We start from the raw sequence: 15,812 nt of genomic DNA, 5'->3' as shown, positions 1-15,812 counted from the left end.
CGCCGGCTCCCGGATGCTATAGTGCCTAGACTGCTAACACAAGGTAGTATCTTTGATGCGCTAGGACAACGGCAGTTGACCGCGGATAATTTCTCGGCTCCGCAAAGAGCAAGTACCTTACACACTACAGTCTCCCTGCTAGCAATGCGCAATCTCTGTCGGCCACTCACTGCGGCACATACGGACTGAGCCGTCTCCAAAACTCGCAGCGACGCCCTCGGCCGCCCTCCCATGTATATGCATCCGCCAAGGTAAAGTTGTTGGACAACCCAGGTCCTCGGAACTGCGTCACGGTTACTCCAGTTGAGGACATGATGGTGTAGGGAGTGCCTCCAGTTTGGTTGAGATTAATGAGGGATGGAGTGGTATCCGTCCATCGAGGCCTTGGTATGTGGGACAAAGCGATTAGTCGTCTTCTGGGAGGCTCGTTGTGCAAATGACGAGAAAGGGCTAAGGTTACTCACCAACTGCTAACTGGGTTTGGTGCATCCACAATCCCGGATGACGGACCGTTGGCATCAGCATTGGATATCGACGGGTCGTCTTTAGTGATAAAGTTACCGTAGATCTCTGGGTGGATGACTGTGTCAGTGCGATGATCGCTTTCCACCCACTATGGCGACGAGAGAACTAACTGCGAAAGGCTGTGACCAAATCGGGTCCCTGGTTCTCAGCAGGTGGCCCGTAATAGGCGGCAACATCTGCGCCGTGTACCGCGAATGGGACTGAGTATTGGTAATGATACGCCGCTTTACCTGACGTTGAGAAAGCGCTGGCAAACCAGTAGCTTGGGCATATTACGGATGCCTCGGCGTAAATGTTCTAGCGACGATTTGGTTAAACCTTATGCATAGGACCCGTGTCATTGAACTTACGTAGCATCGCTGCTGTTGCCCCGTCGCCACCTGGCTGATGTTGACAGCCGTTCCAGGGCCGTAGCCATCTGTCTCATACCTCACAGACCTGGGATCGACTGGGCCTTCGTCACTCGGATAGATGCCTAGGATGTTGGTAATATTCGTCTCTGACAGATTCCGGAAATTTTCCTTCAGCCAAGCGATTAGATCGTCCTGCGTCACAATGCCGGACGGTGGTATGAGCGATCCCTCGTTTGCATTGTTCTGCTGGTTGTTAGCATGCTACAAAGTTGAGGCCCTCATGGTGAGGCTAACCCCAACAAGCAGCCTCTCGCCGTTAACTTTGGCCCGAGCGAGCTGTAAGCTGGGCGGTCCTGCGACATACGAGCCGTCTGTGACCGGGATAAACGCCCTAGAACCTTCGTCAGGTTCATTAAGCTAGATGTCTCTCCTTCCACGTACCAGTTGCCGTGCGGTGTAGGAGGGTTTGTCGATACCAGATGGGCAGCGTACTGCAACGTCAGTGAATCTTTGGACACCAAACAGTCAAAAGTATTGAGCTGGGACCGGCACCCTGCTAACGACGCAAAGTTACGGTAGTGCTGAATCTGGGTCGGGTCATCGAAATATGGTTGTGTCGGTATCCATGGTGATGCTGCGATTAGCTGCGTGAGCCAGCGTCAAAATCAGCCTTCAACATCTTGGTTGACTGAGAGGGGACACTGCTTTTGGGGTCGGAGTTCAAGCTGACATTCTTAAACAGGGGGGTGCCAGTTGAAGCATTTTGGGCCACGGCATGCAATAGAATTGATCCGGCACCTGCTGATACCCCATATAGAGTCACCCGGTTTGGATCACCACCGAACTTGGAGATATGCTCTTGCACCCATTCGAGCGCAAAACGCTGGTCCAGAAGACCAGCGTTGAGCACCCCGCGGGACTTGATTTCTGGAGACGCGAGGAATCCAAATGCTCCGAGCTAGATTTGAGAAACGTCATCAGCATTGAAGTCTCCGGATCTGGATATGGGACTCTAGCTCCATACCCTGTACTGTATTGTAACGGCAACCAGCGAGTTACCGTTGGTATTGATAAAAGCAGACATGTCCTGCGATGCGTCACCGAGCCCGTAGCCCCCTCCGTGTATGACCACAAGGACAGGGAGGCCGGGACTCGGAGAAGGCTCGCTCTGGGGTTCTGGAGAATAGACATTGAGAAACAAGCAGTCCTCATTGCCGGGGATAAATACCGAGCTCGCACCCGGTTTCGCGGATAGCGCTTGGGGACAGGCGGGGCCGAAAGCGTTGGCGAGCAAGGTACTAGTGCGGTTGACGGCAGGCGGCTGGGGGGCCTGCCACCGACGTGGTCCTAGAGGCGGTGCTGCATACCGAATGCCTTTCCATATGTTGAGCGCCGAGGTGCTGTTGAATACGCTGGTGTACACGCTGTAGCCGAGGTCAACTGTCCGACCTGATGAGTCGATGGCGACAGCGAGAACGTGAAAAGAGGCAATAAGCAGAAGCCAGGAGCGCATATTCGTGCAAGAGAATGCCGTTGCTTGAGTTTTGGGTTTGAAAAGAAACATATGTCAACAATAACGACAAGAGACGAGGTTGTACATGTATATCTACCGATCGGTATAGTCCCTCGGAAGCAGGCCCCTGCATACCGATCTTTGCGTCTGCGTTCCTTAATGGGATCGAATTTGCCCAGCCCATCATCGTAAACTGCCATGGCCAATGGCCCACCCATTCAACCGGGTGGTGTGGCCCGGGCCGGCAATTGCACCCCTTGCGCACGGCATGCCTTGCATGAGTGAGCGTGCTATTCCAGCATTGAGAAGATCGATTGGGTCACGAATTCCAAGTACTGGGTTCGTACGCCACGCCCCAATTATGCCTCTTCGGTAGCCTTTCTAATACTGTATAAAATGTCCGGGCAGACAAGAGCTTGAGTTGCGTCTCAAAAATTTGTGATTTGATAATCCTAGCGTCTATCCAGTGGCCTATCTTGACTTGTCCTAACCACCCACTCCTTAGGTTTACGTTTCCAACACGCAAATTACCAGGAATCCCGAACGGAAACTTGATACTTAGTAGGTTCTCGGTGCTATCTACTCGAGCTCCGCAATCTTGGCCGCAAAGTCGGCGTTCATACCCGTGGCCAAATCGTATATCGGGTGTCCCAGGCTGTCGTGGATGCCAAAGTTCGATTCCTCGTCGCCGGGCGTGTCGACGGGCATGTTGGAGTAAGCAAACGCCATGGTGCTCTGGAACGCGGGGTCCAGCTCGGTGAAGCCAATGTCCTCATCGCCCCACCTCGAGCATCCTGTGCACTTGGCCGTGATCTGGAAGTGCGTCTCATTGACGTGCGTACCTGTGCTCAGGACGGTGTACTGCGCATCCGGATAAGATGGGGGGCTGAAGTAACCACTATAAAGGCGGCATTAGTAGCTGCCATGTGGACCTAGAGTCTAGCAATCAGGGGCGACGAACTAGGCAATCCGTGATGACAGGACGACGTTGTTAGTCCCATTGGCCCAGACAACGGCAAGGGGGTTGTAAGTCATGTGGCCTCCCCAGGCCCAACCAGCCCAGCCAACATCAATAGGGGCCACGACTTGCAGCACCGTGTCGAAGATTTTGTCTTCGGGCACCGGATCCGGGATAGCGACACGGTATGTGATACCACGGTCGCTGGTGTACGAGGCAAATGTAAGACCGGTCTCTGCGTCCTCGTAGACGGACGAGTCAGGGTCAAACTGCCTTCGTGCTGTGATTGGGACGCTAGTGTCAGTCGAAACAGGCTGGAGACGATCTCAGGGGTCAGACGAGCTCACCGAGACCCAGGACGCCAGCTACGCGTGCGACGCTCTCGAGAAAACGCATCTTGGTGATTTGGAGTCTGGAAGAACACCTCTGGCAACAACGGCGACGAGCAACCGCGAACCGCGGTCCGACCAATGGTTCGGGGGAAATTCTTATATAGCACTCGCTGCAATGATGTTATGCCGAGGCCGACCAACCGGGACTCGACTTAAGCCCTCGGACGTTATTTCCGCAGATACAGAGGGGAACATGACCAATATCGAGAGGACGACCCAAGCCGGTCGCAGGCTACACCCTAGTAGGCAAACGGCACAACCAAGCCGAAGAAGCGGCCAGGGGTGGTGGTTAGCAGCCCAACCCACTACACTTATTGGAGACACTGGGATCCAGCCCGCTTCTGACACCCATCCCAGGATTCACACGGGCAGTATATGGTCATCGACTTTCGCTTGGCTCTGGTTGGTCCAAGGTTGACGCTCCGAGGTTGTCTTCGGAGCCCCCTTTGGTCTATGGATGGCACGCTAATAACCTGAAGCGGTACCATAGTTTCTAGAGAGGAATGCGGAGACGCATGGAAGGACCTGGAAGGAATCCATGCTTTTGGTGGCGGGCGAAGATCAGATGTCCATGATTGGAAGGATAAAGCAGATGCCCTGGGGAATAAATGAGCAATGTTTCTGATGCGGGGTGCTATGGGATATTAAGCGGAGCGGACCGGAAGGGCACCCCGGGGGTTCTGGTTGGTGATCAGTATAGAGTCAGAAACAAGGCCGTAAAAGAGGCTGATATTGCTCGTGGAGGCAGGGCCACGACTCCCTTTAGCCTAAACCAATTGCAGGGTGATCTCGTCCGAAGAGACGAAGAGGCCAATTTGGTACATGCAAGGGACAGCTATTAGGCATCGAGATGACAGCTTCGAATCAACGCGTACGCTACGCACTACCCCGGGCTCAGGTGATACTAATCAATGCCGATAGGGAATCCGGTTAGTTGTCCTGGTAGGCTTCAAACCGGCGTTTTTGGCCGTGCTGATGGAGAACGATACAAAACCACGGAGTCGGGGACTGAGGATTGATTGTGAGCGATGAGTGAGAATGAGTGGTCATCCACTCTGCGTTCCTGCACCAGGCCACATGGAATTGATGGCGTAACGTCATGGTCTTGGACAACGATGGCAAGGCGGTTGAGCGGGCTGGCTCTTGGCAGGCATCCCTCCCAAGATGTCGGGTTTGGATGACTGTCGGAGTGATGGCCTCGAATCAAGTCCCTGGCCGGGTCGTGCCGTCAGCGCCAGAGTCTCCATGAAGCCGATTGGATGTTGCATAGAGCTTATGTGAGGGAAGCGTGTGAGCGGCTTTGGGGAGCGGCGGGAACACCATCCTGAAGTAATTGGATTCAGTGGCTCTCCGATAGTTTGACGGATGAGCAAGGTGTCGAGCATGGTATGGCCGCTGCTCGGTCGAGTAAAATGATGGTAAGCCATGCATAGCAAGAGGTTCGCCATGAACACGGCATCAAAGGGCCAGAAAATGGAACGGGTCGCCATGAAAGCTTCTTCATTGTGCTAGCCTTGATAAGGAGATTAGTGGGTCTTGATGATCGCCAGAATGCCCCGCATCCGGATTTTCGAGCGAACCCCTCCTTGCGGGCCCTCGAGGAGGGCTGCGCAGAAGAGGTGAAATGCCAGGCATTCCAGAGACAACCTACTGCGTAGCAGATATCTGTGGCTGGCATCCGCATCACCGAATCGGCCAATTTGGGCTGGAGGTTGTCTGAGGCGTCGCAGTTCATGATGTTTTACATCACTGCAATGGATGCATCCGGGGTAACCGGATGAGTCCAGACTCTAACCCCACTTCGCCGTCACAACCCGCTCCGAAAAAGCATCCCCCTCCATCGAGGGGAGATATGTCGCAATCACGATGGTTGTTTTCCCCGCAACACAAGGTTGACTAACAGAACGAGAGAACAACAGAACCTAGCCCGCCGCCATGGCCGACGCAAACAGCACCACTGCCTCGTCCTCACCATCCACCCGACCACCGCTACACACCGTCCTCCCTCCTCTCATCCTCGGCACGGCGACCTTCAACACGCAATATGTAGCCGACCCCAACTCAATGCCCTACCGCGACATTGTCGCCCGCGCAATCTCGCACGGCATCACCGCCTTCGACACGAGCCCGTACTACGGGCCCTCGGAAATCCTCCTCGGCAACGCCCTCGGCGCGCTCATGAACCCGCAACCCACCGAATCCAACCCCAACCCGGTGCCCCTTCCCCGCTCCAGCTTCACCGTCATCACCAAGGCCGGCCGCATCGCCAGCACCGAGTTCGACTACTCGCCCGCCTGGATCCGGTACTCGGTCCTCCGCAGCCTGCAGCGCCTGCACACCCCCTACCTAGACCTGGTCTACACGCACGACGTCGAGTTCGTCACGCCCGCTGAGGTGCTCGCCGCGGTGCGCGAGCTCCGCCGGCTCCGCGACGAGGAGGGCATCATCCGCTACGTCGGCATCAGCGGCTTCCCCGTGGACGTGCTGTGCGACCTCGCCGAGATGATCCGCCGCGAGACGGGGGAGCCGCTCGACGCCGTCATGAGCTACGGCAACTTCACCGTGCAGAACCGCCGGCTGGGTGCCTCGTGGCTGGCGGAGCACGGTGCCGGGGCCGCCGCCGCCGACCGGTCCTCCTCATCCCCGCTAGCCCGCCTCGGCCGGGCCGGCGTCGACGTGGTGCTCAACGCGAGCATACTCGGCATGGGCCTGCTCACGAGCCGGGGGATCCCCGCGGACCCCAACGAGGAGCCCAATGAGGTAGGTACGAGCCAAACAGAGACTAAGCCACCGCCCTCTCCACTAGCCCAGTGGCACCCCTCGCCGCCCGGGCTGCGCCTAGCGTGTAAGAAGCTCGCCGAGCTCGCGGCGGCGGCGGGCGAGCGGCTGGAGTCGGTCGCGATCCGCTGGTCGCTGGGCGAATGGGCTCGGGTCGGAGCGGCGGCGGGAGTCGGCGTAGACTTTACCATGCCCGACGGCGCCACGCGCAAACTCGGTGCCAGCGTTTGCGGGGTGTCGTCCGTTGCCGAGCTGGAAGAGACGGTGGTCGAATGGCGTGGTGTTCTATCTGGCCTTGAACAAGGAAAGGACTCGGCGCGTCAGGAGGTGGTGAACTTCGTCCGGAAGGAGCTCTGGCCGGCGCTGGGATCGTGGATAGATCAAGGTTGGGACAGCCCACGCCAAGGCTATGTCAACAGCCGACGAGAAGCGGATCGTGGGGTTGTCCCCGACGACGGCGTGGTTGCTGCGTATGAGGAAGCGAGGCGGAAGAGAGCAACTGCCCAACCCGCACCAGCAAGCTAGCAACCCACCGTGTCGTCTCGGCAACGAGGCATGATCCACTGAAGAACAGCAAGACAATTTAATAGCGTTTAAATACCCTACCCGTTATCTCCAGTACACGTTAACCAAGGCATAAACAGGAACATAAATATAAAATAAAAACAATGCTGGTACTCGATTTCTAGAAAGTGGGGAAAACAAGACCACCAGTCGCCAGGTGCTCCAGACTCCGTTCCATCATCTGTGCCATGATCTCGGCCTGCCATTCTTATGACATGTGTTCAATCCCACCCACCCTAAGGAACCGTAAACGTGTTTTAAGAGACAGGGAATGCAGGGAAAAGGATAAAGCGAGTAGTAACGTAAAAGCAAAACTTCTGGAGGAGAGGGGGAGTGTAATAGGAGAGAGGATGAAGCACAATTAAACCAAAATCTTGTGACAAACACACCGCAGTTCCGCACTCCCTCGTGCCACTAGCCAAGGGAACGGCTCACATTCGCCTCCCTTGCCATTTTGCCGCCGACATTACCTGAGGACGTCCGTCTCGCGAATCCCAAACCGAGCCCTCACGGCGCTCCGTGTCCTTCCCGATACCCATTCTGCCTTTGTGCCCCCCCCATCCGAGATACCGACCCGTTGCTGCCGGAGCTTCCGATCAGGCCAGGCGATCACCTCACTACTGCGCTACCTGTTGCGCACGTTCCACAACCGCGTCGTGGCCAAATTGCTTGGACTCTTCGTCAACGCCCATTTCTTCCGTTGTATCGGGTGTGACTGTGACTGTGGGGGGAGATAGTATATTCGAGGCGGTAGGTGCTGCGCTTTGCTGAACATCCTGCTGATCTCCCTCGCTGTTTCCAGGCTCGGCGCTACTCGGCTGACTCGCAGAGACGTTATCAAACGGCTCTCCGACGATGCTGTCGCCAACCCCAACCGCCCTGGATGTTCCTCCGTCACCGGATTCGGCGCCTTGTTGAGATTGGGGGTCTTCTGCCCGTTCCTTGGTTTCTCTCTCCGCTTCGATCTGGCTGAGACGTCTCCCAGCACTCTCGCCTTCTAGGCTTACTCCGACCACTTCTGCCAGGCTCCTATAGTTGAACATGGGCTCCGTACTAGCACTAGGGTCCCGGTCTCGATCCTGATCACCACTGTCCTCACTGGCACCGGACCGGCTTCCAAGAGTAAGGCCGCTACCGCGAGCGTCATGAACTGGGGACGGTGATGTAAAGCTCCCGGGTTGGCTGTCCAAGACCGACGATGAAACAGACGACGCATTGCTCATTTGTCGCAGATGGGAAGGGCCAGCAGGGAGATGCGGAGTGGGGATTGACCGCGGACCCGAAGATGCAGAATGGCTTGCCGAGTTGGCCGGGTCAGAAGCAGCGGCTTGTGCAGTGTCCCCGGCCATAGAGACGGCGCGATCTACGCCCTTCCCTTTGTCTTTGGCGTTTGATTCGGAGTTTGGGGAGCCACCCGTAGCCATTGCACCGGCCACGCTGGCTTCAATCCGGAGATTGCTGGCAGCGCTATTACCTCGCTTCCTCCCAAAGCTAAGACCCGGCAGGCTCAGGCTGCTTGCGCTCGCCGAACTATGGCCGCTTCGGCTGCTGGTAGCCTCGTAAGGCCCGCCTTGCTTTCCGGCAGCCTTTGCAGCCTTCCGCTCCTCCTTCTCGCGCTTCTTCGCCTCTTTCTTTTCCTCCTTCTCCACTTTTCGCTTGCGCTCTTCCTCGGCGGCGAGTGACAGGCGGACCGCCTCCATGAACATCATGTCTTCAAGGTCCTCGAGGCGGCTGCGCCGGCTTCCCCCTCCACCAGAACCCACGCCGCGGCCTGGGCCCCCTCGCTGCTGATCAGCGCCAGTCTGCGAGGGAGTTCCGGATCCGCTATCCCCGTTCTCAGTATCGCCATTGTTGATTCCTCCAGGAGACGCGCCAGCAGATCCCGACCCGCCAGTGTTTCGTCGGCTAAACCGGCTGCGGAACGCCCGGTTGTCGGCGTTTCCCATAATAAACGCTGCGGTATGCAACGCGGTCGCCGCGGCGGCTCGCCTTGCTTGGTGAGCCCGTGCTGCCTGCAATTTCGTTGCCCATTCTGGACGGATCCTGTCCGTCAGGATGACATTGGGGCTATTAGCAGACAGAGATTGGTTCCGCCGGCGGCCGCTGCCGGGAGAGCTGAGAGCCGGCGACAATGCCGAGTTTACTGAGCTGCTCGAAGACATGGCGGTGCTTGTCGAGCCTAGCATGGCCGGGGAGATGGTGTACGTCAAACCTCGACGGAACGGTGGCGGTTCGTACGTGACGCCAAAATCCGGCTGCGTGCAGTATGGGCAGCATGCGGGTTCCGACACCAAGAGGCCTGCAGCCTCTTCGGGGTTGTGGTTCGGGTCGTTCTCATTGTGGCCCTCAGGAAAATGAGGGTCCGGCCTCTTGATCTGGACAAAGCATTCGCTGCAGATGGGTTGGTCGCAGCACCGCGTGTGATTCAGATACGGCGGGTACGACAAGAAGCAGATGGGGCAATCGCTAGCATTCTTGTACAAGAAGACTTCAATGGGCTGTCCATTGACGAAGGGATCATGCGGCAGGTTGATCTCGTTGGGGACAAACTCGGTCGTTGACCCATTTCGGGAATTTCCGCTAAAGACAGAGGCGATAGCTTTCCCACGCGGCTTGAACGGAGAGCTCGTTCTCGGCGGTTGGCTGGTGGCAGGTGATGGGAGCGCTGAGGCTGGGTTGGAGACGGCGTGATCAGACGCCGTGGACTGAGAGCGGCTGCCTATTGGCACTGTTAGGCAGTCGAGGTTTGGTGTCGGTTCCCCTTGCAAACTCGGCGAAAGCGGCCGGGGGATGAGCTCTTCGGGAGGAGTCTGGTCAGCAGGGGGAACGGGCAGGCCTCGGGCCGCAGCAATGATTTGGGGCTCGGTCCACTGGTCGCTGAAGTCATTGAGACCCCGCCAGAATGGGGCGAGCTTCCGCTCAATCTGAACACACGGGTCAACATTGCCCGGCTTCCCGTGATCTAGGAAGGGCACACACCTGGAGCTGTCGCACGATCTGCTTGTTGAAGTCTTCTGGGCCGGTGTATGTTCCCATGGTGACGAGGAAGCCGCCATCGACGTGCTCTTCCTTCATGCTTCGCTCCCTCTCGGCGATTCTGGCAATCCGCTCTCTCTCCAATCTCCGGGCCTCTCTCTCCTGCTTCGTCTCGCGACGCTCTTGTGGCTGAGAATGCGAGCTTGAGCCTCCAGCAGATGCCAACCCCAAGATGCCGCCTAGATCCCCTCGGCTGACACGATTCCGCCGGCTCGACATTCTGTCGGGTTGTGACGAGGGACCGGCGGCGGGCTCGAGGCCGGGGCCAATGCCAGAGTGATGGCCACGATTGCCGGCATTACCGCCCCGCGACTCTTTAGTGCTTGCATTCCCCATGACTGCGGCAACCCCACCATATACCACGTCATTCGCAATCGTATCGGGAATGGAGAAGTGTTAGCAGCGACGTGGATGCTTCTTGAGGCCCGATGCGCGGCGGGACAATCGGTCGGTTATCGCGGCCTGCAGAGAAAGTTGGTGACGTCGGCAAGCTGGGCGGAATGGGTAGATCAAGCAGGTACTTGAACAGGGCTCGCACATTCAACCGTAGGCAGGCCAGATCAAGCACGCCGGATCATCGACAGGGCGGACGCTGCAACTTCGCTTGTCGACTTCTTCACTGGCGCATCAGGCGTATCGAGGGAGTGTATCCAGCGCCCTGGCGATGGCTGTGACACCGTCGATAGCGTAGCGTAGACCGTGGGGCCGTGGGTCTTAATTGCGATTGCCCGCTGCGGACGGATCTTGCGGAGGTTGGCAGCAGGTAGATGAAAATCAGTGGGTTCGGGTCGGGCGCTGACGCATCGTCACACCGTACAACAAGCCACCTTGGGAAATGCTGGCCAGGGCAAGATTCGGGGCGGCAAAGGAGGCTCCCAGAGCCAGATGCGGCGGTCGAGGAGCGAACGACGGCACTGCACAAAGAATGCCAAAGTGAATGATTGTGGGTTCGTTATGGTGGGAGGTGCCGTACAGATGCCAAGAAAGTGATTCTCCAACTCCAAGCGCCGCCAACCAAGGATTGGATGCCCGCAGCGTTTCTCAATGCGGGACTTCCGAGAGCCGGCCCCGGTAGGTGAATAACGTTACTTTGGTGGCGCAATCGTCTGTTTTGGTACGCAACCTCCCCCAACCTCTCCCCCCCATCTAGTGATATTTATCATGATCATGCCACAGAATTCAGGTAACATGCTCGTGCGACCGCATTTTTCAGGCACCACAGTTACTCCTAGCTTCTACTGGAAGCTTGCTGCATCCTGGAACGCGTTTGGGTGGACGCCATGTTAAGCCAGTCCTTGCTTCTGATTTACTCCACCCCCCCCCCAGCGGGGCACCCTTGGTCCCGGAAACAGATGGCTAAGGTAGCGTGTGGCCAAGCAGCTTTGCTCAGCACCGGCTTAAAAACTACAGGGGCGAACGGTTGGCCAACTGGAATTTTGTGCGGGTTCTTGGTAAGCTCACGAAGGGCGCTAGTCAAACCCCCGAGTTTTCATGGCTGAAATCAGGCGGATACAAAATCAAGATTGGGTGAGTTGCAGGATAAGCCAAGCACCTCCGCGATAGCTGATTCCACGTCGCGTCAATCCTGCCCCCAGTCTACTTCACTGTGCAGCTCCCTCGCAGTTGGTTGGGGGGATCTCCACAATCATGGCCATACAAGAGTATGTCATGATGCTTGATGGTGCGTTTCCGTACTGTAGGATTACAACCAAGTTAGAGTGATACGTTTCTTGTAGTGAGTTTACCCACTTACAGTGATCCAAGAAAGCTGCGGCTCCTCATGCGTGAAGTCGTTCAACCAGTGGACGTCGCGGAAGTCGATAAACGACGGTGATGGTCTACCGTCCCAATGGTCACACTCTGCTTCAAAGGCCTCTTCGTCCATGATAGCACCCCACATCGCAAATTGCAGCCGCCGGCCGATGATAGGACAGGCTTTGTCACCGTTGTCGCTCTCGAAATTCCCGTCGTTCACAACCGGGCGGAAGTCAACTTTCAGACCCAGAGACTTGAAGATCTCAAACATGAGCATATCTGCACCTTTCAAATTGTCGGGTGCCAGGAAGTTGAGCTTGCTGGGGGTGGTATGCGGGTACACATGACTGCAGTTGTATCCGATGAGACCACCTAAATAATTCAGCAATCAAGTTCTGATGTCTTTCAGCAATCACTCGTGTTCATATTCTTGGTTCTCACCATTGGCCCAGGCTGTCTCGTAATGCACAAGATCGTGAATGGTCTTGTAGAGTGGAAGTTGGGTGGGATCCAACCAGGGGTAGTTGCCCCCAAGCTGGCCGTTACCACGTACTGAGTATAGATTGTACGTGAGTGTGAGCCGGTGCCCTTCGGTCACCTCGAATATCTCGTGCTCGCAGTCGCTGTAGAAAGCCGCCCAGTTTATGGCGGGGCGATTGTTGCCACCTTCGACCTTGGTGCTGCTCCAGTCAAAGGTCACGGTTTTGCCCTGGTGGCGAACCTCGAGTGCTCCGCCTTTGAATTGGAGCGGGAAGCAGACGACCAGAGAACCGAACTGGGCTGGGGAGCGGGGCGTGTCGACGTGTGACTTGAATTTCCCCGATGGTCCCGAGTACAGCTGGAATGGTCAGCGCGCTTAGATGATCTCTGATACGCCGCTCCACCTGGCACTCACATTGAGTTTGTAGAGCTCCGCTTTGACAGATCTGGTCTGCTTCGAATGGCGGAGGCTGGGTAACAGAGCCTGCGCAACCGCATCTACGATACCCAATTCGTACGGGTTGAAAGTGGAAGAGAACTTTGTCGGATCCAACTTGGCGGCTTTCCGGTAAGATTCGTCGAACACGTCGTTGCCTCCTAGACCAAAAGTTGCCGGGGCCATGTCGCGGATCAGCTGAGCAAGGTTGCCCTCAATGCTGGGCTCGAGGGGAAAGGTGAGTTTTGTCTGACTCGCTTGGGTAGCTGGATCCTTTGGATCCCATCGGAGATCGATGGGAAGGCAGGAAGTCGATCGCAGATCTTCCGGCTCTGCCGAATGCATCACTTCCGGCAAGCTTGGTACAATTGGAATGGCGCCTCCGCAAGCAAAAGTGAAGGCCGTTGTCTCCGCTGCTACCGAATCGCGGAGTTCCTTGAACATGGTGCTCTGGGCGATCATGGACCGAGGAGCGTAAGGCATTTTGAGCCCTCTGCTCAAGTATCTCGAAAATTCGCTTTCCGCCATGGCCGTCTTCTGCCAGGTATCACTCTCAATCACCTCTTAGCTTGCGTGCCAGCCAGGAGCGGGATTTGATCACGCAGTGAAGCGGGTTGGGTTGTGAGCCGATATTTCCCCACTTCTCCTTTCTTCAACCGAGCGGGATGATCGAGGATTTAAAGTGAGTGTTGAGGGAGATGCGCGGCTGACATTTAATCAAGAGCACAAAGTCACTTAAGTTTCTAAGTAAAAACCTGTTTACGGAGTCCGTTTCGACAGAGTTTTTCGTTCCGGATCAACAATCGTAGTCATGCAACTTTGAGCATGCCCCCGGCATTAGTTGAATGATCTTCCGCATTAGCAACACTGCTATTGACGTGGCTTGTCACTATGGTTTAGGCAGCTGTGTTGCACCATGCACAGTGAGCGTCTCCGTGTAGACAGTCCGGTGAGTTGTGACGCAAGGCAATGGAAATCAAGTCGCAACCTTGTGGTCATATAGTAATGCTTTTGTCATCGGGAACAACAGGCAGCAGGCGGAATCTCAGAACAGAATGGAAATGTGAGACTGAAAAAGGAAGTCTTTCTCCAAATGATGTTTTCCCGAGCCGGAGTCGGATGATGGCTACCTTAGGAGATGGAGCAAATCTGAGCACCCCGTGGTCAGACACACGGGACTCGAGAGTGCTCATTAGAGTGGGGAAAATTGTGTTGGAAAATAAGCTTTTTTTTTTTTTTTTCTTGCTTTTTTTCTTTTCCGATATTCGTCACTACGGGTTGAACCACACAAACGTACAGTTTGTGTCGATTGGGCCAGTGGAGTCGTTGTCACTTGATCCCGCACTGCGGACCGAATTGCTGCCTGTTGCCTGGGCAGCTCTTCTCTCGTCGCTTCCGACTTTTGTTTCTCCTTCCGAAATGATGCCTAGGCAGAGCAGACATTGAGGTATACCTACACAAGTTCAGACGCACCTGCAGCTGGGTTCAAGAATAAACCATGCAGTGGCGGTCACCAGTGCCGAAGGAAGGGGGACTGTACATCAGGAAGACAAAGTATACACATTCCTTAACTTACTACGACCCCTTATCCATGACCTGTAGCACCTATGTCCCAACTATTTCCCACTATGGATCCAGTTGTCTTGGACCCTCGCTCTGGGCAAAGAACTCTACGGGGTAACAATCCTTCGGTGATGCCAGCCTTGGCACTCTGAATAGATTAGGGTCGGATACTCCATTAGAGTATTGCCTGTGTGAGCACACTAGCATCGCGATCGATTTGTTGGATAGGTCTAATAACCACAGGCTTGCGTGAGACTACAAGCAGTTGGGCAGGCACTACCAAGACACTTCAATGCCGCTAAACGGGTAGGTTAAAATTGGCCGGCTATAATACTCTTGCCAGTCTTCCGACAGGGATTTGTACTGGTAGGAAAGTTGCGGGAATCTAGCATGCTTGCAGTGGACTATTAAGACAAGCCCTCACGCCGATCGCCTCTTAGCTAAGCGGAAGTTACGTAACACGGCGGAGAGTGTTCGAGGGAATCATCTGTGTCATGTGATAGTTACGCTAGACCGTTACTCTGGATCAAAGACATCGTCTTCACGTGCGGTCTATTCATGCGGTGGATGAACTTGCTAGCGCTATCGCTCAAGTCTTACAATTTGTAATTGTGTAGCCCAACGCGTGCTCGAACCCCCCATTGCTATGCTGACAAGTAGATGGAAAGTGTCCGGCCGAATCTGAAATCTGACCAAGGATCCGACTGCTCGGGTGCGAGCCGTATTCGTATTCAACCTCAATTTTGATAATTATAATTGTCATGTCGACAATGGGTTCTGTAATGTGACATCCCTGGATACGTGAAGCAAGACCAAACGATTCCGCACTCTGTTATCTTTAAATAACTGACGATAAAAACAAAGAAAGTCGGAGAGAAAAGAAACCGTCAGTTAAACAGAAGCTGTTGGCCTCCCTGGGCTGCACAAGCACGACCGGGCAGTCGGGGAGTCGTAAAACCCGAAAACTGCGAAGTGGGTCCCATGCGGAACCAGGATTGCGGCATGGCTACAGATAGCATCTGGCCCCGCAACACCGACTCGTTTGACCCTACAAGCCTATTGGCCAAAATGGAGTCGCCAAGAGATGACGAGATGAAAAAGTACCGACCAGGGCTCGTGCGGATGGCTTCTCCCACGTGCTGTATTTTGGAGTGTACTGCCCTGTGTACTGGACGTCATTTTTACCAAGAGTACAGTAGGAGAATGCGCGAACAGAAATTACCTGAGCTGAACGAAGGCCCACGAGTAGTCTTAGGGTAGCCGCCCATTGCTGGAACCATTACATTGGATAACGTTAACACGCGCAATGGTGCTCCTAAGTATGATACTCATTTCATCTTAAACTCCGTTGAGCTCCCTTGTTTGGGTAGACTGGAGGCGGGGCGCAGCGAAGTTGATAGCGAAAATTCGAAACGGGACCCACGGGCTAATTTCGCTGCGCGAACTGCTCCTGGGCCCA

General features: G+C 55.5%; 5 protein-coding genes across 5 annotated transcripts; 1 reads left to right on the top strand and 4 right to left on the bottom strand.

The window, feature by feature from the left end:
- Positions 1 to 166: 166 nt before the first annotated feature.
- Positions 167 to 2,391, bottom strand: MFIFM68171_06400 (Carboxylic ester hydrolase; the record flags this gene model as incomplete). The annotated part of the gene is made up of 8 exons (XM_071061820.1): positions 167 to 383; positions 465 to 570; positions 636 to 822; positions 876 to 1,121; positions 1,173 to 1,269; positions 1,320 to 1,522; positions 1,609 to 1,836; positions 1,903 to 2,391. The coding sequence occupies 8 exons, from the start codon at positions 2,389 to 2,391 to the stop codon at positions 167 to 169; spliced, it is 1,773 nt and encodes a 590-aa protein (XP_070917921.1).
- Positions 2,392 to 2,970: 579 nt separating this feature from the next.
- On the bottom strand, positions 2,971 to 3,745 carry MFIFM68171_06399 (Cellobiose dehydrogenase cytochrome domain-containing protein; the record flags this gene model as incomplete). Its single annotated transcript, XM_071061819.1, has 3 exons — positions 2,971 to 3,289; positions 3,353 to 3,629; positions 3,697 to 3,745. 3 exons carry the CDS (start codon positions 3,743 to 3,745, stop codon positions 2,971 to 2,973), a joined length of 645 nt encoding a protein of 214 aa, XP_070917920.1.
- Positions 3,746 to 5,676: 1,931 nt separating this feature from the next.
- Positions 5,677 to 7,044, top strand: MFIFM68171_06398 (Aldo/keto reductase family-domain-containing protein; the record flags this gene model as incomplete). Its single annotated transcript, XM_071061818.1, has 1 exon — positions 5,677 to 7,044. One exon carries the CDS (start codon positions 5,677 to 5,679, stop codon positions 7,042 to 7,044), a length of 1,368 nt encoding a protein of 455 aa, XP_070917919.1.
- Positions 7,045 to 7,700: 656 nt separating this feature from the next.
- Positions 7,701 to 10,455, bottom strand: SIP5 (SNF1-interacting protein; the record flags this gene model as incomplete). Its single annotated transcript, XM_071061817.1, has 2 exons — positions 7,701 to 10,007; positions 10,063 to 10,455. The coding sequence occupies 2 exons, from the start codon at positions 10,453 to 10,455 to the stop codon at positions 7,701 to 7,703; spliced, it is 2,700 nt and encodes an 899-aa protein (XP_070917918.1).
- A 1,265-nt stretch (positions 10,456 to 11,720) lies between these two features.
- MFIFM68171_06396 (Fe2OG dioxygenase domain-containing protein) lies at positions 11,721 to 13,273 on the bottom strand (the record flags this gene model as incomplete). The annotated part of the gene is made up of 4 exons (XM_071061816.1): positions 11,721 to 11,813; positions 11,873 to 12,246; positions 12,316 to 12,712; positions 12,770 to 13,273. The coding sequence occupies 4 exons, from the start codon at positions 13,271 to 13,273 to the stop codon at positions 11,721 to 11,723; spliced, it is 1,368 nt and encodes a 455-aa protein (XP_070917917.1).
- Positions 13,274 to 15,812: the final 2,539 nt, after the last annotated feature.

This window comes from Madurella fahalii (genome assembly GCF_045866475.1).
Source record: "Madurella fahalii IFM 68171 DNA, scaffold_3, whole genome shotgun sequence".
In the NCBI taxonomy this organism is placed as follows: Eukaryota; Fungi; Ascomycota; class Sordariomycetes; order Sordariales; genus Madurella; species Madurella fahalii.
This window is presented reverse-complemented; position numbering and strand designations above follow the sequence as displayed.